At 45.6% G+C, this 24,995-nt stretch overlaps 1 protein-coding gene and 1 long non-coding RNA gene across 2 annotated transcripts in view; one reads left to right on the forward strand and one right to left on the reverse strand.

Annotated features, from left to right (window-relative positions):
- LOC126985120 (zwei Ig domain protein zig-8-like) overlaps positions 1–24,995 on the forward strand; it is a 126,510-nt gene that overhangs the window by 59,080 nt on the left and 42,435 nt on the right. The window contains exons 2-4 of the mRNA XM_050839603.1: positions 20,008–20,237; positions 21,248–21,369; positions 23,930–24,018. Of these exons, the coding sequence (XP_050695560.1) occupies positions 20,008–20,237; positions 21,248–21,369; positions 23,930–24,018 (441 nt within the window). The remainder of the gene's footprint in view (positions 1–20,007; positions 20,238–21,247; positions 21,370–23,929; positions 24,019–24,995) is intronic.
- LOC126985121 (uncharacterized) overlaps positions 1,271–24,995 on the reverse strand; it is a 65,854-nt gene continuing 42,129 nt past the window's right edge. Inside the window, exons 3-4 of the long non-coding RNA XR_007738320.1 lie at positions 1,930–2,071; positions 1,271–1,723 (exon numbers count right to left, since the gene is read on the reverse strand). This is a non-coding gene — a long non-coding RNA (uncharacterized LOC126985121). The remainder of the gene's footprint in view (positions 1,724–1,929; positions 2,072–24,995) is intronic.

The following is a 24,995-nucleotide window of genomic DNA, read 5'->3' on the forward strand; positions in this document are numbered from 1 at the left end:
AATAACAATTAAGGATTGTATGGAATTTTAAATATTTTTTATCATTCTGATCAACAGTTTGTGTGTCGTCATTTTGTTTTCTGATGATTTTACGGATCGATTGGTAGATAAGATAATGTGTTGTTGGGAAAGTGTACGTTAATTCAACTTGTGGGTTTTTAAAATATTGTGTTTCTCTAGTTTACGGCTTCTCGTATGCAGTATGATTTATTTACTTATATTTTCAATGATTGCTCATGCTGCTTGAATAATCTTTCCTATGGATTTTTTTTCTCTGGTAAGGTTTACCCCTTTTTATATGTATGTATTGGGTTAATTTTAACTGGACCATTTTATTTGTTTTACTTTGCTTATGTTCACTGTAATTGTTGTGGTCAATAAAATAAATTACTACTACTACTACTACTCTCTCTCTCTCTCTCTCTCTCTCTCTCTCTCTCTCTCTCTCTCTCTCTCTCTCTCTCTCTCTCTCTCTCTCTCTCTCTCTCTCTCTCTCTCTCTCTCTCTCTCTCTCTCTCTCTCTCTCTCTCTCTTAATATTTCTCTTTCCCTCTGCCTCCACTCAGGGCCTAGAAGATAAGACTCTGGGGAAATGTCCTTAACACACCCTATACCTTGATCAATCGCTAATGGCTAACTTGCCTTCCCGCGGCCGATAACACCGATAATAAACTGGATGGGCGTTAGGGTGCGAGGCAGGGATGGAGGAAAGGGGGAGGAGAGATAGGGAGAAGGAGGGAAGGAAGGAAGGAAGGGAGGTAAGGGTGGAGTGGGGAGAGGAGGGACGTGTGTAAGGAGCCTCAACTGACCGGTAATATATCATGCGCCCCCTTCCCCCCCCTCCCTCTCTCCCTCTCCCTCTCCCTCTCTCTCTCTCTCTCTCTCTCTCTCTCTCTCATCATATATTCAGTTAAGCAGTGAATCCATTATTTCTTGGACGAAACTTAATGCGTCTTGTTATATACTTTTTGGCTTGTCGTTTCTGCCACCTTCTCTCTTCCAGCACGATCTGTTTGTCACCTCGCATTACTCTTCCCTTAACTCCCTCCAACCCACACATGCCTGCTTTAATTACAGTCACGAATACCCACTTTTAATTATCTCTCGTTCACTGCCCTAATATTATCTTACACCATTTATTTTTGTCTTTATTGAAGTGAGAAGGCGATTAAAAATACTTTCTCCCTCATCTTTCTTTTTACAAACACATTAGGGGATATTTATCAGACCCTTCCGCCTCTCACGCCAGCTATTTCGAAAGGACTAAAAAGAGGTCAGTCGTTTTAAATTAATGAGTACTTTGTTTTAGGATCATGGTACAGTTGAAGGGTCACACTATCACCAAGGTCATAAAACTACTCATGGAAATGCCTGCAACTCTTATGAAAGTCTTGTCGAATATGTGTGCTAGGACGCCAATATGTTTAAAAATATTGCCCATTATGTCCTCAAATTCCTTCCTTTAACATCCTCACGCTCATTTTATAATCTCTGGCATACATTCTTTTATAGCGGAGTGGGGAGGTGGGTGAACATGCAGGGACGGACGGCCCAAAACAGCCCGACCCGTCCCGGCCCAATCCTGTGGCGCCTCTGCTGCCCTGGCGAGGCGGGTCGTGTAAGGCGTGGTGTATGAGGCTCAGTAACTCCTCCCGCACATGACCTCAGCTCACCGAAATTACCTTCCACGCCGTTAATTTTTCTCCCGGCCAACTTTACACTATCTGGAATTAAATATTGTGTATAAAATAACTTGTAAAGACGCGTTATACTTCCTCGAGACGGGATATTGCACTTACTCCTCCCCAGCACTTGAGAAAAATGGAGCAGTTCGCGACTTGAAAGGCATTTTGACACCATCTATTTCTTCCTATTACTATGGTAAAAATATATTCACCTTAATGCAATAATGATCAGCGTGCGTACACACCTTTAATAGTGCCAAGTGTCAGAGTGATGCCGTGGTGAGTGATCTTTACCAAGTTCCTTCAAAGTTCAGGTGACGTTGAAGCCCCGAGTGGCTACATATTACTGGAGTCTCCACTCTCTTTAACCCCTTGACTGCGGATTTCCTACAAGAAGACATCACCAAGCTACAGGAACGAAGCAAAAGGTGGCTGCTACAATTCAATGAAGAAAAATGTAGTCATTCACCTTGGAAGGGAATATCCAGCATACCAATACCACATGGGAACACTCCACAATCCACCACAGAGGCAGAGAAAGACCTGCAGGATTATAAGTTTACCAGGCTACCAGTGAAAGCCAAATCCGTGCCAATCGCAGCGGACGGGTTAAAAAAAGTTAACCAAACACCAAAGGATCGGGGGCACAAAGCTTCTAACACAGTCTAGATAGCTGCAAATGGACCGTGAGGATATTGCTTTAAAAACTTATACCGCACTGCTAATTAGGAATATTTAGGTGGAGTGTTTATGTTGTTCACGTGCAGGTTATTCAGCGGTTCATCTCTTTCCACGTGGGTGTCAGTTAATGGGTGCCTCTGGAAATCTTGAGAAAGTGAGCCGTGGCAGGCGAGACCCCGCCGCCCTCCTCGCGTCCCCTGGGAGAAGGAAACGTCCTAACTCATCAGAAGCTCAATGGCCAAGAAACTGATAAACCCAGATTCAATTTACGTCCATCTTCCTTTCCTTTACGGCGTTCGTCCATCCAAACGTTCCCTCCATCTCGACACAAACGATTTTTCTGTCATGCAGCCAAACAAAATCGTTGGTCCACACAGCGGCTCAGCGCCACTATACAGCCATGCACTAACTGATACATGAGAAAAGTACGAGTTTACAAAATGGAAGCCAGTATTTAGCTACACATAATATCAAACTATACATTAATTCTAAATTGAGATCACAGTGCCAGAGATATTTGTTTGCTTGACAATTTGATAACACAACGCATACACTTGTCACAATTATAATTTATGTCAGTCTGTCTCATCACCCCAAAAAAGCACATCAACGTGACACGAGGAAAATAACACCACGAGATGAGGCTTCTTGAACACTTCCCTCCTCCCTCCACTCCACCCTTACCTCCCTTCCTTCCTTCCTTCCTTCCTTCCTTCCTTCCTTCTCCCTATCTCACCCTACGTCTACTGTTACGCTTCGTCGTCTTTGATCCTTGGAAATTTGGAAATCCTCGCCATCAAAATAAAAATAAAACTATAATTGAATTCTGTTGAGTTAGTCTTTCCGGGAAATTTACCTGAAAAATGGCGGTAATGAAATTTAAATAACACCAGCATTAACAACTTTTTTTTACCGTTGTCACATTTGTCACACAGAGTTGCCGTCGATGCAACTTTCTTAATCGTATAGATTGTAAAAAAAAAGTATTCATAGAAACTTGGGGCAAATCTAACTTTTTTTTTTTTTTTTACAGCAAAGTAGACAGTTCAAGGGCACACAAAAAGCAAACATTAATAAAAAAAAGCCCGCAACTGCTGGTCGTTTGCCTGTTCTTATAGGGGGCCCGTACGAAATCAGGCTGCATATTTAATGGACTGTGCACTGCCATTCCAACGGTTGAATCCCAGGTTTGTTGCAAAGGATAATTCAGGAGCAGTAAGTAGCGGGCTTTTTTTTCATTATTATTTTTTAAATTTTTTTTTACGCCCTTGCACTGTCTCCTCTGCTGTGAAAAAAAAGTAATCTTATTCATACTAAATAAAAACAATCCTTCAAGGGTCAAGGGATGCCATCAAAAGTGAAAAGGCGCTATAGTCTTTAGGGAACATAAAATGATGAGGAAAAAGTACCAAATAGATGTGAACACTCATGGTGAACACAAGTACCTTCCAACACACACGAGCAGCGTTGAGATTAGGACCACCTTGATAGCGCAGAGCAAACACGCAGTACAACCATCGCCTAGAATGACCTGGAGGTACAGATGCCATCACGACTGGGAGGCAGGACATTCTGAATCATCGCAGGTGAAATGGAATTAACAACTTGATACTTTCAGCATTATTTTTCGACAAAACTATCAGCATTTATCAGTCGTAAAAAATTCTATAATACTGAAAACTACCTCGCCACGTCTGGTGCCAGGAAAGGGATGAAGCAAGAGCCGTTGAGCTCCCAACTTCCCGGCGGGTGCTGGGCCCAGGGGATGACGGGGGAGTCGACAAGGCCATCACGCAAGGCACCATAATCACCCGGGCGCTGGCCAGGGGGAGAACGAGCGAAAAATTAAGCACTTCCTCTGTAACGATTTTCAGACAACAGAGAGGCTCGCCCCCCCAAAAAAAAATCTCCGTCAGAGAACGTATGCGCGCGTAGGCATACCCAAGATCTAGAGGTCTTTAGACCTTGGGCATACCAGCTCAAAAGCGCGCGCGCACGTACGCACCGACGCATTCATGCACACACGCACGCACGCACGCACGCACGCACGCGCACGCACGCATGCACACGCACACACGCAAACGTACAGACTACTCCACTACCGTGAGTAGTAGGGGGTATCCTGGAGCTGCCCTGTGTAGGCCACTCGGCCTCTTGCAGTCTCCCTATGTTCTTATGTTCTTAGTTCAGACGTATGTATACATGTACACGCGTGCACGCACACACACACACACACACACACACACACACACACACACACACACACACACACACACACACACACACACACACACACACACACACACACACCATAGTGCAGTAGCAGTCGTAGTAGCCGTAGTCGCTTCAAACCTAAGAGGTCCTGCATTCGATTCCCGGGCGGAGTGGAGATTGTTAGGTAGTGTCCTTTCCTCTGAGCCGACAATCCATCCAACAGTGAAAGGGTATCGGATGTCAGACCAGCGTTGTGTCCGGGTGTGTGGGTGTCGGGCGAGGTCCCTACCGTGCCCTAACATCCGTGATTATGTAGCTCCAAGCCCAAAGCGAAATGGCAATGGCTGGCAATCGTGAGTCTAGCACGTGATCAGACTACGGTGATGACACACATTCTCTCTCTCTCTCTCTCTCTCTCTCTCTCTCTCTCTCTCTCTCTCTCTCTCTCTCTCTCTCTCTCTCTCTCTCTCTCTCTCTCTCTTGTATTTTTCTCTATTTTGTTCAGTTTCCTGACAAACGTAACAATATCGAAACCTCACTGGAAAGAAAACAGAGTTTGGGAAATATGCTTCCATAATTTACTCGAAAATAATGTTCACTTTGCTGAATCGAAGTTGAAAAAAATACGATAGAAAAAAAAAAAGCGTTCCCTTGCTGCATTCCTTGGACCAGTGCACAGGTTTTCCCGCGTTGCACTCAGCCGTGACACGCTCTCTCACCCCCACAACGCTGCTTTGTGGGCTAAACATTTTGCCTTGAAGTAAAAATAGTGGCGCTTGATGAAGCACATATCCGTCCAAAGAAATGAAAATTAAAAACATCAATGAAAGTTGAGTGAGGCGCAGAATGATTTTATAGCCTCGCCCAAGTCTGTGTGAGGCGATGAGCACCGCCAGTCATCGTGCCTCGCTTTGCTGCCGACACTCACAAGGATGGTGATGCTCTTGTAGCTTACCCAGAGCAGGCGGGGACGCGACTCCTCGTGCTTTATTTGCCTGCTGTGTTACATCATTGTCAAGTCACACAACATAGATTATCCAAATCGCTAGAAAGATCCGAAACAGTTGCTAAAAATTCCGTGACCAATATGGCTTCTGCAATATACTGGAGACTTAAAAGCAAAGGTCAGTTCTAACACACTTCCCTTCAGTGTTCCGATGTTAAGGCTGGGGCTGCCTTGGACCCGGCGGAGTAGGGACGATGCGCTGTATAGTGACGCAGCATAATCAGTTGCGAAGAGACTAATCGAAGACGTGCAGGAGCTGAGCACAAAATAAATAGAAAAAAATCAGTCGCTGAAAAGTTTTAGCCTTCAGGCGAAGCAGAGCCGAGTGAGACGTGTTTCCGTGTAAACGAGGCTGCCGGTGTGACTAATGAGGCGGCGGCTGATGAACCATCGGCGCAGCAAACGTGATGAAGCCAAACACGCGCCGGGCACACCAGAGCCTGGCAGCAGCCACCCCCCCTCGTTTTACCCGTCGCATCAGGAGTGTTTATCCCGCCTAATGGAGAGAAGCTGCTTCCCGTGTTTTAAGCTCCAGAAATAACACTTCTGAGCGTCTTAGGGGCATCTTCATCTAATAAGGCAGTGACCTGGCTAACAATTAGCGTCGGTGCCTCCCACGCCGGAGCTGGCAAACAAAACGCATGTAACGCCGCGCCACACGCGCTGTCATGTTGCTTAAAAATAAACGATAGAAATATTTTTGAACATGTGCACAGCACAAGTTTCAGCGTGTTTATTTTGAAGTTACAGAAAAGTTTAAATGGCAGATTATAGGTCCTTAATAAAGTAAAGAGTTGGCACAAAACAGCAAGCCGTGACGGATTCATGAAAATTCAGCTGGGTGAAGTTTTCAGAGGTAACGAGCGTTACAAGTGGATTTGAAGAAGAAAAAAATCCAGTCGCCACAGAAAGTGTGTGGATACCCCGCGGCACATACCTGCTTGTGGCAAAGGTTTTTAAAATTGGATGATCTGAAGACTATTCACCTCATACTATTATCATAATAGAAACTTTCATTGCAACATGAACACTAATAATAATGCTACACTTCCTACACCTAATATTACTACTACTACTACTACTACTACTACTACCACTACTACTACTACTACAACTACTACTGCTACAACTACTACTACTACTACTTGCTTACTTGCTTATTTGCTTATTGCTGGCCTTCGATGATCGAAGAAGACTTCCATTTCGCTGTGATGGGGATGAGGTTAAAGTTGGTGGCGTTGGTGCCACCTTGCGTGGCTGTGTGGACCGATTCTGGACCCACACACTTTGCCACATGTTTGGCAGGTCAGGTCGGGGTTGGCTGGGGGTACTCTGTTTATGCGGTTGTGTCGTCACTCTTTGCGTTGTTGCCTTGCCTGGTTCCGGGTGTCCTCTATATAGAGTTGTCTGACTCCTACTTTACAGAGCGAGCGCCAGTGTGATCTGTCAGAGGCATTAACCTCTAGTTGCTCAGGAGGTATGTTGCATTTCTTAAGGGTAGTTTTGATGCTGTCTTTGTACCTCTTTTTCTGACCCCCTGGGTTACGACGACTTCAGGGAGTTGACCGTAGAGAACTTGGCGAGGAAGACGATGTTCTGGCATGCGGATGACGTGTCCGATCCACCTAAGTTGTTTTTCTGCCACTGTGGATTCTCTACTGAGAAGGTTTGTACGGAGAAGTATATCAGAGTGAGTTATTTTGTTCTGCCTTAAAGTAAGTCCCAGGATACGTTGTAGACAGGGGATGTGGACTGCTTCAAGTTGTCTCACATCAATCACATGCCGACGGTAAAATGTCCAGGATTCTGCGCCATATAGGAGGGTGGACAGGCATACAGCTCTGTACACAGCTGTTTTTGTTTCAATTTTGAAGTGTCTATTTAGAAAGACTCTGGTCTGAGTCGGCCAAACGATGCTGAGGCATGATTTACCCGGGCAACTATATCCTCATCAATATTATGCTTCTTTGTGAGAACACTTCCAGTAAAGCTATCAACTTGTTTGATAATTTCTCCATTCAGATGAAAGACTTGGGGATCTTCTACAATTTCTTGTTGGGATAAGACTTGATATTCACCTTGAGCCCCATTGCTTGATAGATTGATGAGACAGTTGCGAGACTATGCCGGAGAGCATCTGGCGTGTGGGCCTCCAGAGCACAGTCGTCTGCGTATTGTTGTTCCATGAGGTGTGCCATTGTTGTCTTTGTTACAGATTGCAGGCGTCTAAGGTTGAATAGGTCGCCATCCAGTCGGAACTGCACTCTCACTCCGTCTTGTGGATTAATTACTCGGTGGCTCAGAGGTGTGACTGCAGTGAGGTAGATATTAAATATCACTGGAGCCAGTACGCAGCCTTTTTTTACTTCAGTTTCTACATTGAAGAGTTGAGATTTACTGCCCCCCATCGTTACACAAGGTTGCATGTCATTGTCTAAGTTTTTTAGGATGCTGAGGAATTTGGGAGGAACTCCAATTACTCCATTACTGTTCATGTTGCCAACACCATGCACGCCGATAACACCCTCCCAAAGGTGGTGTTCCCTTCCCACTCTGGCATTAACGTCGCCCAGGAGGATTAGCTTATCTTCTCTTGGGATTTGGCTGATAACTGTGTCTAGTGATTCATAGAAGGAATCTTTTATTGTGTCTCCACTATCTACTACTACTACTACTACTACTACTACTACTACTATCAGTAATACTACGACTGCTACTACTAGTGGACGTGCTTTGATTATCATTCTCATTCATTATGCGGACCAGCTAGGGACGCAAAGGGCCGCGCGTCCAGTGTGCTGATGGTGAATGCTCCCCCGGCTGGGTCCCTCATTACTCGGCACGGTCAACAAGCTGCTCTGACTGTCTGTGTGTCTGTAGCGGTGTGTGTCTGTGGCTGTGTGTGTCTGTGGCTGTGTGTGCCTGTGGTTGTGTGTGCCTGTGGCTGTGTGTGTCTGTGGCTGTGTGTAATTACCTATTTGTATTTACCTATTTGTTTCCTTCTCTCTCTTCTCTCTCTCTCTCTCTCTCTCTCTCTCTCTCTCTCTCTCTCTCTCTCTCTCTCTCTCTCTCTCTCTCTCTCTCTCTCTCTCTCTCTCTCTCTCTCTCTCTCTCTCTCTCTCTCTCTCTCTCTCTCTCTCTCTCTCTCTCTCTCTCTCTCTCTCTCTCTCTCTCTCTCTCTCTCTCTCTCTCTCTCTCTCTCTGTGTGTGTGTGTGTGTGTGTGTGTGTGTGTGTGTGTGTGTGTGTGTGTGTGTGTGTGTGTGTGTGTGTGTGTGTGTGTGTGTGTGTGTGTGTGTGTGTGTGTGTGTGTGTGTGTGTGTGTGTGTGTGCTCGCGCGCCATCAACCCACCCACCGCAAACACACACACACACACACACACACACACACATACAAGAACATAAGGAGTCTGCAGGCGTCCAGTTGGTCTATGCAAGGCAGCTCCTGTGAACCTGATTAGATTGGATTATGAAATCATGGCGCCGCAACTGCACTGGTCATATGGCGCTCCTGTGAACTTAACCCCACCTAAAATCACCATCCATGAATTTATCTAATCTTTTTTTTTTTAATGTGTCTATCGTATTAACACTCACCACATGACTACCAAGCCTGTTCCACTCGATCACTACTCTGTTTGTAAACCAATTCTTGGCAATGTCCTTGTTGAATCTGAATTTATCAAACTTAAACCCATTACTACGTGTCGTACCCGGCTTTTTTTTCTTCTGCGTGTTAGCCTGCAGTGCCGGTAGGCTTTCTTCAGGGGCGTGGTGGTCGAAGCCCGTCATGGCGCAGGCAATTTTTATAGTGGCGCTATTTATTCTTTGCTCATTCTGCCCCTGGGAACTCATTCTTGATTCACTTGAACGGTTTCTTCTAGAGTCCGGGTTGGTAGGTGGTCTTCATGACAGCATGTGGGTAGTCTTAGGGCACTCGGGGGTGACCCAGGTGGTAGCGAGGGGATTCGAACCTGCGTCGTCCAGAACGCGGTAAATGCGGGACCCGCGTACCCTTATTAGTATTCCCCTTATTAAAACCCTTCATCCATTTATAAATCTCGATCAAGTCTCCTCGCACTCTTCGCCTTTCTAGAGCAGAGGCTCCCAAACTTTTCAGGACACGCACCAGCTCCCAGACTGTGACCGAGTCCACGCACCCCCGCCAAGATTCGAGCAGTACTAAGGTCCTGTCGATTTCCTGAAACTTAGTCCATTTTTGACGAATTTTGTGCTCGCAAAGTATGAGGCTCTGAGCGATCATAACCGAACGAAAATGTACCTGGGGGGTGGATGAATGTGCTCGGAGTCTGGGTAAGTTTCAAACAAAGAACAGACAACTCCGCTGAGGCGTACATACATTAGTTTTAAAACAATGGCATTAATGAAACATTAAATCCGCCATTACATTATTTTTTTTCCTTACGGACCCCTAGTGATCAGCTCATGCACCCCCAGGGGTGCGCGCACCACACTTTGGAAACTGCTGTTCTAGAGAATGCAAATTTGTTTAAGTCTTTCCTCATATGGCAAGTTTCTTAACGTGTGAATTTTCTCCTTCTCTGTATCGATTCCAACATTGTGATATCCATTTCACAGTAAAATGACCAGAAATGACCGCATAATCAAGATGGTCTAACTAATGTTAAATATAGCTTGAGGATGACTACAGCGCTTGTGTTCACGCTCCACACACACACACACACACACACACACACACACACACACACACACACACACACACACACACACACACACACACACACACACACACACACACACACACACACACACACACACCCCCCCCCACCCCACCATCACACACACAATGGTGAAGACAGCATCAAGAGGAACGCTGGCCACATGTCCGTCTCCTTCCCTCCCTGGAAACAAGGCAGTGTCAGTGTTCCTCTCACGTTACAAGAGTGAAGCCAAGAGAAACTGAGCAAATATACAAGAAAGAAATAGCGCACAAATAGATTTGTGGCCTCGGTGTGTATGAAAATAGAATCGCTTTATGATACGCTTCTCTTTTATTCACTAATATTAAGTTTCAAATGTCTGCCTCCCCGCCTGCCTGTTGTTTGTCTGTCTGTGCTTGATTTGCTGTCTGTCTGCCGCAACCATCTCTCTCTCTCTCTCTCTCTCTCTCTCTCTCTCTCTCTCTCTCTCTCTCTCACACACACACACACACACACACACACACACACACACACACACACACACACACACACACACACACACACACACACACACACACACACACACACACACACACACACACACACACACACACACACACACACACACACACACACACACACACACACATAAGCAATCCATAACCTACTTTACAACTTGTTTTCGGCTCTTCAGGCATATGTTTTTTTTTTCCTCCTTCCCTTCATGTGTTTACTGTCTGCTAGTTTTTTCTTCTTGTCTCCTACATCTTTATTAATTTTTTCTCATATATGTCTGTCTGTCTCTGTATATTTGTCTGTCTGTGTCTGTCTGTCTGTCTCTGTCTGTCTGTCTGTTTGTCTGTGTCTGTCTGTCTATTTGTCTGTGTCTGTCTGTCTGTCTCTGTCTGTCTGTCTGTTTGTCTGTGTCTGTCTGTCTGTCTGTCTGTCTGTCTGTCTGTTTGTCTCTGTCTCTCTCTCTCTCTCTCTCTCTCTCTCTCTCTCTCTCTCTCTCTCTCTCTCTCTCTCTCTCTCTCTCTCTCTCTCTCTCTCTCTCTCTCTCTCTCTCTCTCTCTCTCTCTCTCTCTCTCTCTCTCTCTCTCTCTCTCTCTCTCTCTCTCTCTCTCTCGTGTCAGTCTCATGGCAATCATTTAATCATTTCTCTTATCTGTTACCGACTCTTCCTCCTCTGCACATTTTGGTAATTCTTTTCCCGTCATTTATATTTCTTATCTTCTTTATCTTTTTTCTTTACCTTACCTTCTTCTTTCCCCTCTTTTCTTTTCATTCGATTCTTTCCGGTCCGTTCCTTTCCTTTCTTCCCTTTGCCAATTCTGTTATTTGCTTTAATATTTCTTCACCTTTCTCTTTCACTTCAATTCTGTTTCACTTTTTCACCGTCACTACCATCACCACCACCTCCTCCTCCTCCTCCTTCTCCTTCTTCTTCTTCTCCTCCTCCTCCTCCTCCTCCTCCTCCTCCTCCTCCTCCTCCTCCTCCTTAATCTTCTCCTCCGTCACCTCTTCCTCCTCCTTCACCACTACCACCACCTCCTCTTTCTTCTCCTCCTTATTCTCCTTCTCCTCCTCCTCCTTAATCTTCTCCTCCTCCGTCACCTCTTCCTCCTCCTTCACCACCACCACAACCACCACCTCCTCTTTCTTCTCCTCCTTATTCTCCTTCTCCTCTCCTCCTCTCTCTCTCTCTCTCTCTCTCTCTCTCTCTCTCTCTCTCTCTCTCTCTCTCTCTCTCTCTCTCTCTCTCTCTCTCTCTCTCTCTCTCTCTCTCTCTCTCTCTCTCTCTCTCTCTCTCTCTCTCTCTCTCTCTCTCTCTCTCTCTCTCTCTCTCTCTCTCTCTCTCTCTCTCTATCTCTCTCTCTCTCTCTCTCTGTTAACAGACGGCATGCAACACAACCAACACTAAACCGTGAACCCGCAAGTAACACCACCTTTATTACCAAACCTCAAGATAATCTAAAAGTCCTAAGTTTCAATGCGCGCAGCCTAAGAAACAAGTTTGACGAATTGAGATGTCTTGTTTCAACAGAAAATTTGACCCATTTGCTATAACCGAAACATTTATTGACACCACAAATATTGATATAAGTTCAGAATACAACATAGATGGCTACAGACTCTTCAACAAAGATCGTGTCAACCGTAGAGGCGGTGGTGTCGCCCTTTATATCAAAAGCTATTTGCCACCCAGTGACAGTACACCAAAAGACAGTAAAGTTGAGCATTTGTGCGTGCGAGTAAGTACTGTAAAAAATAATATAAATGTATCCGTCACCTACAGGCCTCCCAGTCAATCACTCGAAGATGATGTTCAAATGTACAGCGTTTTACGGCAATCACTTAATAACAGCGACTCAGTGATATTAGGAGACTTTAATCTCCCTCATATTGACTGGGCGTGACGTCACTGTCGGGGACGGAAGGCGAGTCACATAGAATGATTGAATATTTGAGGATAATTACTTAAGTCAAATGGTTACTGAGCCAACTCGGCAAAATAACACACTAGACCTTGTTATAGCAACCAAAGATAAGTTAGTCAGTAATGTAGGGGAACATCTCGGTTTTTGTGATCATAAATTAGTGAGCGTCGATATTAGAGCTCAAACAACAGTGACTGAAAATAAAGTAATGGTGCCCAATTTCAAAAGAGCAAGTTTCGTAGAAATCCAACAAAAATATACAGAAATACAACTATCAGGTGACTGCAACGTAGAGGAAGCCTGGCTAAATTTTTAAAATCAATTACTCACTCAGCATAACACATTTGTCCCATTTTGCGAGAAGCGAAGTAACACTTATAAAAGTCCACCTTGGTTTAATAGCGAAATTAAACATTCTGTAAAGGAGAGAAAATTGTTTTACAGGCAAAAGACGCAAGAGCAAAACACGCCGAAAACATTAGACTTTATCATGATGCCAGGCGGCGAGTCAAAAGATTACTAAGTCAGGCAAAGCGTAGATAGGAAGAAAACATTGCAGCAAACTGTAGAAATAATCAGAAGTCCTTCTTCAGTTATATAAACAACAGGAAGGCGATCAGAAGTGACGGTGACGGTGTATTTGAAAGCCAACACGTTGCGAACTTGTTAAACAACTATTTTTCCTCGGTATTTAACACTACCGGTCTTCCCACCACTACCACCAACACCAGCGACGACAATAGTACCAATGTAAATCTCGTTCATGCATCCCCTAACTTGGTAATAACTACCGATGAAGTCCTAAATGCTCTCCAAACCCTTAAAACTAATAAAAGTCCAGGACCTGACAATGTATATCCTATATTGCTTAATTAAAGAAACAGCGAAATAATCTCCTCTCTCACAACTTTGTTCAACATGTCCTTGTGACAAGGAATCGTCCCTTCGGATTGGAAAAAGGCTAACGTAACACCGATTTTTAAGAAAGGAGATAAGAAATGCCAAGCAATTACAGGCCCATTAGTTTAACTTCAGTTGTAGGTAAGCTACTTGAGAGCACAATAATTATTTAGAGAAAATTGTGAATTACTTTGAAAGCCACTCATAAATTAAAGATTCACAACATGGTTTCTGTAACAAAAGATCCTGCCTATTAAACCTACTGACCTTTTATAACGATCTCTTCTCAGTTTATGACGTAACCAAGTCACTAGACCTAGTTCATCTTGATTTCCAGAAAGCGTTTGATAAAGGTCCACACCATAATATACTTTATAAATTAAATCAACTAGGTATTGACGGTAAAGTACACAAATGGATCACAAATCGGTTGAGCAACAGACAGCAAAGAGTGGTGATCGACGGATTTAACTCAGAGTGGGCGCCTGTCACTAGTGGTGTCCCTCAGGGCTCGGTTCTTGGCCCAGTGCTGTTCATTATTTACATCAACGATGTGGACGTTGGAATCAATAATCTCAATAGTAAATTTGCAGACGACACAAAGATCGGTAGCTCGGTTCTCACTGACGAAGACAGGCAAAGCTTCCAAGAAGATTTGCATAAAATTTCAGCTTGGTCGGATAGATGGGAGATGCCCTTTAATGTAGATAAGTGCCAGGTCCTTCAAGTTGGAACAAGAAATAAGAGGTTCGATTACGATATGCGTGGCGTTAAACTCAAAAACGTTCAATGCGTCAAGGACCTGGGTGTTAAAATCGTGTTAAACCTCAAATTCTCAAAACAATGAATCGACGCAGCAAATGAGGCGAACAGAATGCTGGGCTTCATTAAATTAAAAGAAACTTTTTATTCAAAATTAAAAATGTAATACTTCCGCATTAAAATAGTTTGGTCAGGCCCCACTTGGAATATGTGGTACAGTTTTGGTCTCCCCACCATGCAAAGGACATTGCTAAATTAGAAGGTGACGACGAAAGGCTCTCCACCCTTAACTTGTTCTCTCTTGAGAAACGTCGCCTCCGAGGAAAATTGATCGGATGTTTTAAAATACTGAATGGTTTTACGAATGTAGACAAATCAAAATGGTTTATAATCGATGACACTTTGCGAAAGAGAAATTATGGCACAAAACTTAAATGTAAACAAGTAAATTCAGACTGCACCAAATCTTTCTTTACCAACGTTACAGTGCGAGAATGGAATAAGCTCTCACCTTTAGCGGTCCACTGCAGTGCGATTAATTCATTTAAAACAAGTTCCACCGCCGCTTCCTTCAATTTGATATTTACTAAAGTCGAAATGCAGTATTGGTGGCATTAACCTTCCTCCCTCCCTCCCTCCCTCCCTCTCACTCTCACTCTCTCTCTCTCTCTCTCTCTCTCTCTCTCTCCCCAGGCAATCTTTCCTCGGGTTGTTTATATGGGACGGCTGCCGAACAACATCCGCAAGGAGGGTTGACAACCGAGGGGAAACGAAAACCTGATTATGATAAGGCGGTGGTAGGGGAAAGGTGTGTCGGCGGGGAGGAAAGAGAGATGATGGAGAAAGAAAAGATAAAGTCACGGCCGCTGCACGTGAGGGAAAAGTTATGAAAAGGAAAGCGGGAGGAAGGAGCGGAAGAGGAGAAAAGGATAACGGCGGAGAGGAAAGAGATGGGATGAGGAAGAAAATCGGTTAAGTCACGGACGATATACGTGAGGAAAAAGTAATGAAAAGAAACCCAGCCGGAAGAGTGGAATTGGCTTGGAAAGAAAAACATGCTGAAAATGCTAACAGAGACAGTTTCTCTTTTTAGCTGTTACGTGATATTCAGAAAGATGTGCGTAGAGATTATAAAGAGAGAGAGATTATAAAACTATGAATCTTCAAACAGGTAGAGAAAGTGAGACTGCAAGGCCAGTAGTTACAACTATAGGAATATTGCAACTTAAACATGAAAACCCAAAGAAGTCTCCTAGTTCTGCATAAAATCCCTTCCAGTCGGATGATATCTACATTCCACTAAACAAATATAGTGATGTTCTGCAGGGCTCACTGCTGTCTCCCACTCTCTGTTGTCCGTTAGTGATAGTCTTTTTAAACAAACTGTTCAATCTAATCATATGACGACTACTTTGCATCACTCAACTTGTTCGTCAAACGACCTTCACCCCTGAGGCTATTTCATTTATTAGTAGTGCGAAAGGAACTTGGTGTCCTTCAAAAGTGAAGATATCCATCTGAAAATTCGAAACAAACTTCCAGACATCTATCCCCTATTCATTATTGCACAACTATTCCGCTTCCTCTAGTAAACACTCTTGGTCTTTACTTAACTCAAAATCTCAGCTTGAAACATTATAAGTCATCAGCTCAAGTTCATTTCCCCCTCTGATTTCCTAGCTATATACAAGGGCCTCGTTCCCCAACATGGGGCGAGCAAGTTAAGTAAAGTAATACTGGTAAATAACACCACCTGCTACTTAAACACCCCTGCTACGTTAAAAACGGTAATTAGGAGCCCCTCTGCCGCCGTGCAGCGTGATGAAAATTATACCATTCATTCCGGGAAAACTTTACCACCGACCCTCCAAGCACAACTTTTACCAAGAGCGATTCGGCGTCTACTTAATGATAGACCTCGTTTGCCTTAGCTTTAATTAACGGCAGCCCAGTCAATTTGGGGGTAAGGTCTGTGTTCATTTATACGAAATTTCACGTAATTCTCTCTCTCTCTCTCTCTCTCTCTCTCTCTCTCTCTCTCTCTCTCTCTCTCTCTCTCTCTCTCTCTCTCTCTCTCTCTCTCTCTCTACTGTATATATATTTGTTAAACATTACACACACACACACACACACACACACACACACACACACATTTTCGCCTCCCGTTGCTGGAAATCGACGTCGTTCAGGAGCGGCAAAAATGTTCGTAAAAGTGAAGACGTTGATGGGTTCACGTCGATCCCTCGCGCCCCGAAGTGCAAGTTTCTTAAGGTCAGGTCATGTACGTAGAAGGTCATCGCTCCAAGTTAAATGGGGTCTTACAAAGTTGGAAAGTTTATGTTGGTGGACGTGTGTGTGTGTGTGTGTGTGTGTAATTCACCTCTTGGTCTGCTGCGGGTCTCTCTCGAGACAGCCAGCCGTTCCCCTACGGAAGAGCACAGAGCTCATAGTTCTGATCTTTGGGTAGGACTGAGACCACTCACACACAACACACCGCGACAACGAGGTCACAACTCCTTGTCTGACGTCGCGTACCTACTCACTGCTAGGTGAACAGGGGCTGCACGTGAAAGAAGATAAACCCAACTTAACTTCCCCCGGCCGGGGAATAGAACCCCGGTACTTCTGGTTGTGAGGCAGACGCTCTATCCCTGAGCTACCGGGTCGTGTGTGTGTGTGTGTGTGTGTGTGTGTGTGTGTGTGTATAAATATGTGAGAGAGAGAGAGAGAGAGAGAGAGAGAGAGAGAGAGAGAGAGAGAGAGAGAGAGAGAGAGAGAGAGAGAGAGAGAGAGAGAGAGAGAGAGAGAGAGAGAGAATCATAAATGTGTACCAAAGGCGTGCTGAAGAGAAGCACGTCAGTACCAAAAAAACAAAAAACAAAAAAACAGGAGTGGAAGAAAGACTGACGTCAGAAATTGAAAAACATCAGTGGTTGAGGTCACAAGATCATGTTTATGCGCTAAATAACCAAGTCATTGCAGAGGAGTTATCTTGCATCGAGGTAGCTGTCACAATATTCCTTGACAACAACTGCTCATATAAGGCTCAGGTGAATTTGTACCTGTGACGCATTCAGTCCTCGAGGCGGAAAGAGGAACTCGTGACTAATGAGAAATCCTGCAGACGCTTCCTGGTGTGTGTGTGTGTGTGTGTGTGTGTGTGTGTGTAATTCTCAACCAAGCATTACCTGATTAATAGCTTGACTCATCTTCGCCAGCAAATACCCTCTTGATTAAAGCAAGGCTCATAGTCGATTTCTGAGTACTGCTGGGGCTTTCGCACACCACACATCCCATCCCCCTTGCTCAAGCGGGGACGGTAATTGCTCCCTTTCAGAGGAGATATTCCGGTCTGACATCGGCAAGAAACTCCGTCTACGAGGCCGTGAAACCTGGTAGCGCAGAGCTTTAATCACTGGGCTATCGGAACGAAGTGTGTGTGTGTGTGTGTCCGGATGAGAGAGAGAGAGAGAGAGAGAGAGAGAGAGAGAGAGAGAGAGAGAGAGAGAGAGAGAGAGAGAGAGAGAGAGAGAGAGAGAGAGAGAGAGAGAGAGAGAGCTAGGCTAATATATGAGAAGGGTGTGTGTGTGTGTGTGTGTGTCCGGATGAGAGAGAGAGAGAGAGAGAGAGAGAGAGAGAGAGAGAGAGAGAGAGAGAGAGAGAGAGAGAGAGACTAGGCTAATATATGAGAAGGGTGTGGCGGAAATTAAGTGAGGAATATGCGCACTTGATTAAGTTGACGGGTAAGTGGAAGCGTGGCACGTGAGGCCTGACGGTTATCTATACATTCGCGCCGCAGCCTCACCGACGACTAAATTAAAACGTGGTTGTTCATTTACTCCGCCACACACGCTCATTCATTTTACGAGGTCAGGATTATTCATTTCTTAATTTCTACCAACAGTACTTCAAACATATCATTACTTCATGTTTAATTCCTACCTCCTGGCTGTATATTTAACCCGGTAGCAGCGACGGGCCAAACTTGTGCCATGATATAAACCCCAAAAAACAGATGATACATAATTTAATCACAAATGCATTGATATATATTATGAAATGATTTGTGTGAGTGATGATTTTTCTCATTTTTCTCGCTTAGAGGGACCATTAAGAAACATGATCCCCGCTGCTACCGGGTTAAACAGCGCTTCCTCGACTTTTCCGTAATAAATTCATATGTAAACTGAAAAAGGTTCGGCTGCCAAACCTTTAATTCTAGTTCGTTGACCCAGGCGGCTGCAGGGCCAGGCTACGGTCGACTAGGCCGCCGCAACATTTGTTTATTTTTTGTTCCTCAATAACTTAATTACTTACGGCGCAGCAACAGCCGTGCCAAAAACAGTAAACAACAACAGCTGAGTCACCAACACCACCATTTTAACTTTCACCAGCGCCAGCACCACCATCAGCACTGCCAGCCATCAACCAGAGCAAGACTAAATCCATAGCCACTAAAACCATAACAACAACACTTCTGTACCCATAAACACCACCCAAACCACCACCAGCACAACAAACATCACACTGCCCCGCACCAGAGTACCCTGACAGTGTAGCGCCTCACCTCTTCACTACCACCACCACCACTACCACCTCCCACTACTACCATCACCCTCTACAACCACACCCACCATCACCACAACCGCCTCCCACTACTACCACCACCCCCTATAACCACTCCCACCACCACCAATACTACAGTCACCACCACCACCACTACCACCTCCCACTACAACCACCACCCCCTACAACCACTCCCACCACCACCAATACTACAATCACCGCCACCACAATAATCACCCCTACCACCCACTACCACCAACCCTTACAACCACTCTCACCACCACCACAACAATCACCCCTACCACCCACAACAACCACCACCACTACCACCTTCCACTACTACCACCACCCCTTACAACCACTCCCACCACCACCAATACTACAATCACCACCACCACCACCACAATCACCACTACCACCCACTGCCACCACCACCACTACCAGCACCCCTTACAACCACTCCCACCACCACCAATACTATAATCACCAACACCACAACAATCACCCCTACCACCTACTACCACCACCACTACCACCTCCAACAACTACCACCACAACTTACAGCCACTCCCACCACCACCACTACTACAATCACCACCACCACAACAATCACCCCTACCACCCACTACCACCACCACTACCACCTCCAACAACTACCACCACAACTTACAGCTACTCCCACCACCACCACTACTACAATCACTACCACCACCACAATCACCCCTACCACCCACTACCACCACTACCACCACCCCCTACAACCACTCCCACCACCACCAATACTACAATCACCACCCACTACCACCACCACCACCAGTACCACCTCCCACTACTACCACCACCCCCTACAACCACTCCCACCACTACCAATGCTACAATCACCACCACCACCACAACAATCACCCCTACCACCACCACCACTACCACCTCCCACTACTACCACCACCACCACCACGACAATCACCCCTACCACCCACTACCACCACCACCACTACAATCACTACCACAGTCTCCCCCCCCCACTACCCCCACCAAAACCATCTGACCCTCACCACGTCACCCCTTCTCTTCATCAGGGGTGCTGGTGGAGGGCGGGCTTCAGGACAACGCCACGGAGGGATCGTCGGGCATAGCTAAAGAGCTCTCCCACGCGGCGCCGCCCATCGAAGCCCACAAGACGTCGTTCCCGGGTCGCGTCTCGGCCACGTCCCCCTACATCGACCCCGTCACGCCGCACAGGGTCTACGCCTACGCCGGCACCACCGCCTTCATCCCCTGCGTCGTGAACAACCTCGGCCAGCGCTCGGTGGGTAAATTCGCCTAAATCCCTCTCCATCTATTCCAATCCCCTGCCATTTTCCTCTTCCAACTCACCTCCTCCCTCTCTCGATTGTATCCTTTTTTCAACCCACCTACTTTCCTCTCCCTCACCCTCGATGCCATCTTCAGGGGATATTACACTGGGCATATTTTCCTTGGATCTTCAGTCAAACCACGATTTCCGCTAACGTGGTTCTCAATTGTTTGTTGTTATTACTGCTGATGAAGATGATGAGTAAAACCGTCGTCTTTCAGTGAAATCTACCGTAGCTTTGGAAGATCGTGGACACGGCAGAAAACCACGGAAATATGAGAACCACGCCAGCGGAAATCGTGGTTTGACTGAAGATCCACGGAAAATTTGCCCAGTGTAATAGCCCCTTCATTTTCACAATCGCCCTCTTCTCTCCTTCACTTTTCACGTTATCTTGGCCCCAAACTGACCTTCCCTCTCCCTCACTCTTAATGTTGTATTGCTCTTCCCGCCAACCTCCGCTCTCCACAACCGTTTAATAATCACTTGCCTCCACCCTTCATGTCATCTTGTTCTCTCAATTATCCCTGCTCCTTTTTTTCTCACCCTCGATACCATTTTGCTCTCCCATGCCACCTCTCTCCATCTCCCAACTGCCTATATTATCCCTCCTCCGAGTAACACCCTTCCCTTTCCCCAACTCTCACTGCAACACCCAAGTCTTACCACACTTAAAGGGCTATCTATTACAATGGGCAAATTTTCCGTGGGTCTTCAGCCAAACCACGATTTCCGCTGGCGTGGTTCTCATTTGTTTCTTGTTATTGCTGCTGCTGATGATGGTGAGTAATACCGTCGTCCTTCAGTGAAATCTACCGTAGCTTTGGAAGATCGTGGACACGTCAGAAAATCACGCAAATATGAGAACCAGGCCAGCGGAAATCGTGGTTTGACTGAAGATCCACGGAAAATTTGCCCAGTGTGATACCCCCTTTAGAGGTCTCTACCCCGCTCTCTTCCAGGTGTCATGGGTGCGGCATCACGACATCCACGTCCTGACTGTGGGTCGCTTCACCTTCACGAACGACGACAGGTTTGAGGTCCACCACGACGATGGGAGTAACGAGTGGCTCCTCAGGCTCAGGTGAGGATGAAACGAAGAGATGTGGCTAAGGAAGAGCATGCTAAGGGGGAATTCTGAGCTGGGGGAAGATGGTCCAAGGAGGAGGAGGAGGTATAGGCTAAGGAAGGGCATGCTAAGGGGGAACTCTGAGCTGGGAGAAAATGGTCCGAGGAGGAGGTGGAGGAGGAGCTATAGGCTAGGAACAAAGGAGAATGTAGGGCAGGCAAAGGAGGTTGGCAAAAAGAGGAGAGAAGACAGGGAAATAACTGAATGGCGAAAGGTAGGGTGGAGAAGGGTGAGATGGGAGTAGACGGCTCAAGAATGGGAGACTAAAGAAAGGGGAAAGAAGCTGGCATGGGAAGGAAGATTCGGGGAGGCAACATGAGAAGAAGGGGATGGGAGTAGACGGCTCAAGATGGGAAACTAAAGAAAGGGGAAAGAGGCTGGCATGGGAAGGAAGATTCAGGGAGGTAACATGAGAAGAAGGAGCAGAGGATGAACTGATTGGAGAGTAAGTTGGGTTCGGGGAGGCAGCATGAGAAGGAGATGGGAGTAAACGGCTCAAGGTGGAAGACTAAGGAAAGGGGAAAGAAGCTGGCATGGGAAGGAAGATTCGGGGAGGCAACATGAGAAGAAGGAGCAGAGGATGAACTGATTGGAGAGTAAGATGGGAAAGGCTGAGCTAAAAGCAGGTTAATGAGGTTATATGCTTGGGTAGGAGAGTAAGTGGTGAGGCGAAGCGGGCTGGCACGGGCAGACAAACCATGGGAGGGAATAAAGTAAGAGAAGAGGGAAGGAGAGAATCTGGCTGGGGTAAGATATTGCAGGATGAAAAAAAAAATGCTGCAATGGAGGAGAAGAATTATTATACGTAATGAAACGAGGCTGGCATGGGGAGACAAGCTGGGGACAGACTGGATATGGAAGGCTCAGCGAGGTGGGAGTATAGGAAGGTAGTATTTTTGGAAGGCTCAGTGAGGTGGGAGTATAGGAAGGTAGTATTTTTGGAAGGCTCAGTGAGGTGGGCGTATAGGAAGGTAGTATTTTTGGAAGGCTCAGTGAGGTGGGAGTATAGGAAGGTAGTATTTTTGGAAGGCTCAGTGAGGTGGGCGTATAGGAAGGTAGTATTTTTGGAAGGTAATGACAAGGAGGCTCTCTATAGAAGGCTGGCATGAGGAAGCAGGATCTTGGAGTCAATATGAAGGAAGATGAAAAAGGAAAAACTATATTAGAGAAGCTGATTGGAAGTTGGCTGGCGGAGATCTCGCTGCAGACGAAGAGCTCGACAAGGCAGGGGATGGCTGATTACACGAAGATGGCTTGAGGAAGATTGAGTACTGGATGACTTGAGGGATACGGGCTTAAAAATGCAGTTTCGGAAGAGCAGGATAGAGAAACAAACTGAGGGAAAAAGTAGAGTGAGGAAAGGCTGGCTGAGAGAGCTTGGCCAGGAAAGAAGTGTAGAGCAAGGGTATAGGGTGAGGATAGTGACTGAGAGATGAAATAGGGAAGACATGCTGAGGATAATAAACTGGAATGGAAAGGTAGAGTGATAACCTGGTGACGCAAAAGAGTAGGAACAGGGGATGAGAGAACGCAGACTGGAAGAAGCAGAGCAGTGAGAGGTGGCTGTAAGCAGAGAGACAAAAGTGAAAACATGAGTGGGGGAGGCAGGCCGTGGAGGCAGGCTCGGGGGGACGCTTGGCGAGTTAAATCAATCTTAAAAAGGCTGACAAGAGATATCCCGGAAAATGGAAGGAGGAAAGTGCGGGAGAAAAGAAAGTGGGAAGAAAGGAAGCGAGGGAAGAATAATACCAGACAGGAGGTGAAGCGGAAGAAAAAGATAAAGACGGGGCGAGCAGGAGGGAGGAGTGAGATAATGGCTTTAAAAAGGATCGTTAGGGAAGAAAGAGATAATAAGAAGGCGGTGAGAGGGAGCAACAGGAAAGGGGAAAAGAGAAAGAGAGATAAAGAAAATTAAGAGTGAAGGAGAGAGAGAGAGAGAGAGAGAGAGGAGAGAGAGAGAGAGAGAGAGAGAGAGAGAGAGAGAGAGAGAGAGAGAGAGAGAGAGAGAGAGAGAGAGAGAGAGAGAGAGAGAGAGAGAGAGAGAGAGAGAGAGAGAGAGAGAGAGAGAGAGAGAGAGAGAGAGAGAGAGAGAGAGAGAGAGAGAGAGAGAGAGAGAGAGAGAGAGAGAGAGAGAGAGAGAGAGAGAGAGAGAGAGAGAGAGAGAGAGAGAGAGAGAGAGAGAGAGAGAGAGAGAGAGAGAGAGAGAGAGAGAGAGAGAGAGAGAGAGAGAGAGAGAGAGAGAGAGAGAGAGAGAGAGAGAGAGAGAGAGAGAGAGAGAGAGAGACCTTGGACTTAGAATGAGCCAGATAAAACAAGGAGAGAATGTAGTTTAAAAGAGAAAAAAAAAAGGAAAATTAAGTAGATATGAAACAGTTTTCAACTAATGACACACACACACACACACATACACACATACACACACACACACACACACACACACACACACACACACACGTACAACCATAAGTACCCAATCCCCGCCTGAAGCACTAACAACGTCACTTTTCTTCTGCAGGTCGCCGTCCACCAACGACACGGGAATATACGAGTGTCAGATCAACACGAAGCCGACCATCACGCAACTCATCCACCTCGAGGTGCTAGGTAAGTCCTGAAGGGTGAAGGGAAGGGAAGGCATAGCGGTGCGCACAAAGAAGGGAAGGACGGAGGGACTACTGAAAGAGGTGCTTGAAACAGGAATGCAGCGAGGTTCTTCTAAGGGATAACAGTTTGTAGAGGAAAGAATAAAAGTATATCTGATGGGGTGAAAAGAGTATTGGAGATGCAGACGTTTCTGTCAGAAGCAACAATGGGTAAGTAAGTAAAAAGATGAAAGGATTGTTGAGGGAAATGTTGAGGTTATAGAAACACTGGCGACGTGTATTGAAAGACGACATAAGTTGAAAGTGATAAAAGAGGCGGTACGGAAAATTGAGTGAATAAAGTATTGCAGCTTATTATAGTCAGTCTCCTTCCATTCTTGTGTATTAAGGAAGAGGCAGGATTATTACTGTGAAAGGTTGAGATGAAACAATAATACTAAGAACTATGAATAACTGGAGAGAAAGAGAAGTCGACTTCACGAAATGCAAAAGCAATATACACGAATATGTATCGATTTATCTACCTATAATTTATATATATGATCTATCCATCTATATCTATCCATCTATTTCATATTTACAAACATATTAATAGGAAGAAAGGGATTGCTGAAGAGGTCACCAGGAGGAAAGAAATCGTGACAATTCTCGTCCTCGCGAAGCCTCGGCCATTAGGAGATATGCATCTAATGGGTTTGCGGAGTGTTGTTTGGTGTCGTTTTAAGATTAAATCCTCGCCTGAGGTCTCCCTGAGGGCCTCGCTATCCCTCCTGAGAGACGCCTGATCAGTGCAGTGGTGTGGCGGGGGTCGCGCTCACTTGGTGGGTCACGAAGAGCACAAAACAACTGTTCCAATTGACTACTTTAACAGCAGCTCCAGACAACGTTTTCATTTTGTACTTTTGCAAATCTGTCTTAAAATTGCAGCAAGATACCTTCCGGAACTGATTTCCTCTGATTACGGAAATTTACGAAATT

The sequence above is a fragment of the Eriocheir sinensis genome, chromosome 58, assembly GCF_024679095.1.
Source record: "Eriocheir sinensis breed Jianghai 21 chromosome 58, ASM2467909v1, whole genome shotgun sequence".
Classification (NCBI taxonomy): Eukaryota; Metazoa; Arthropoda; class Malacostraca; order Decapoda; family Varunidae; genus Eriocheir; species Eriocheir sinensis.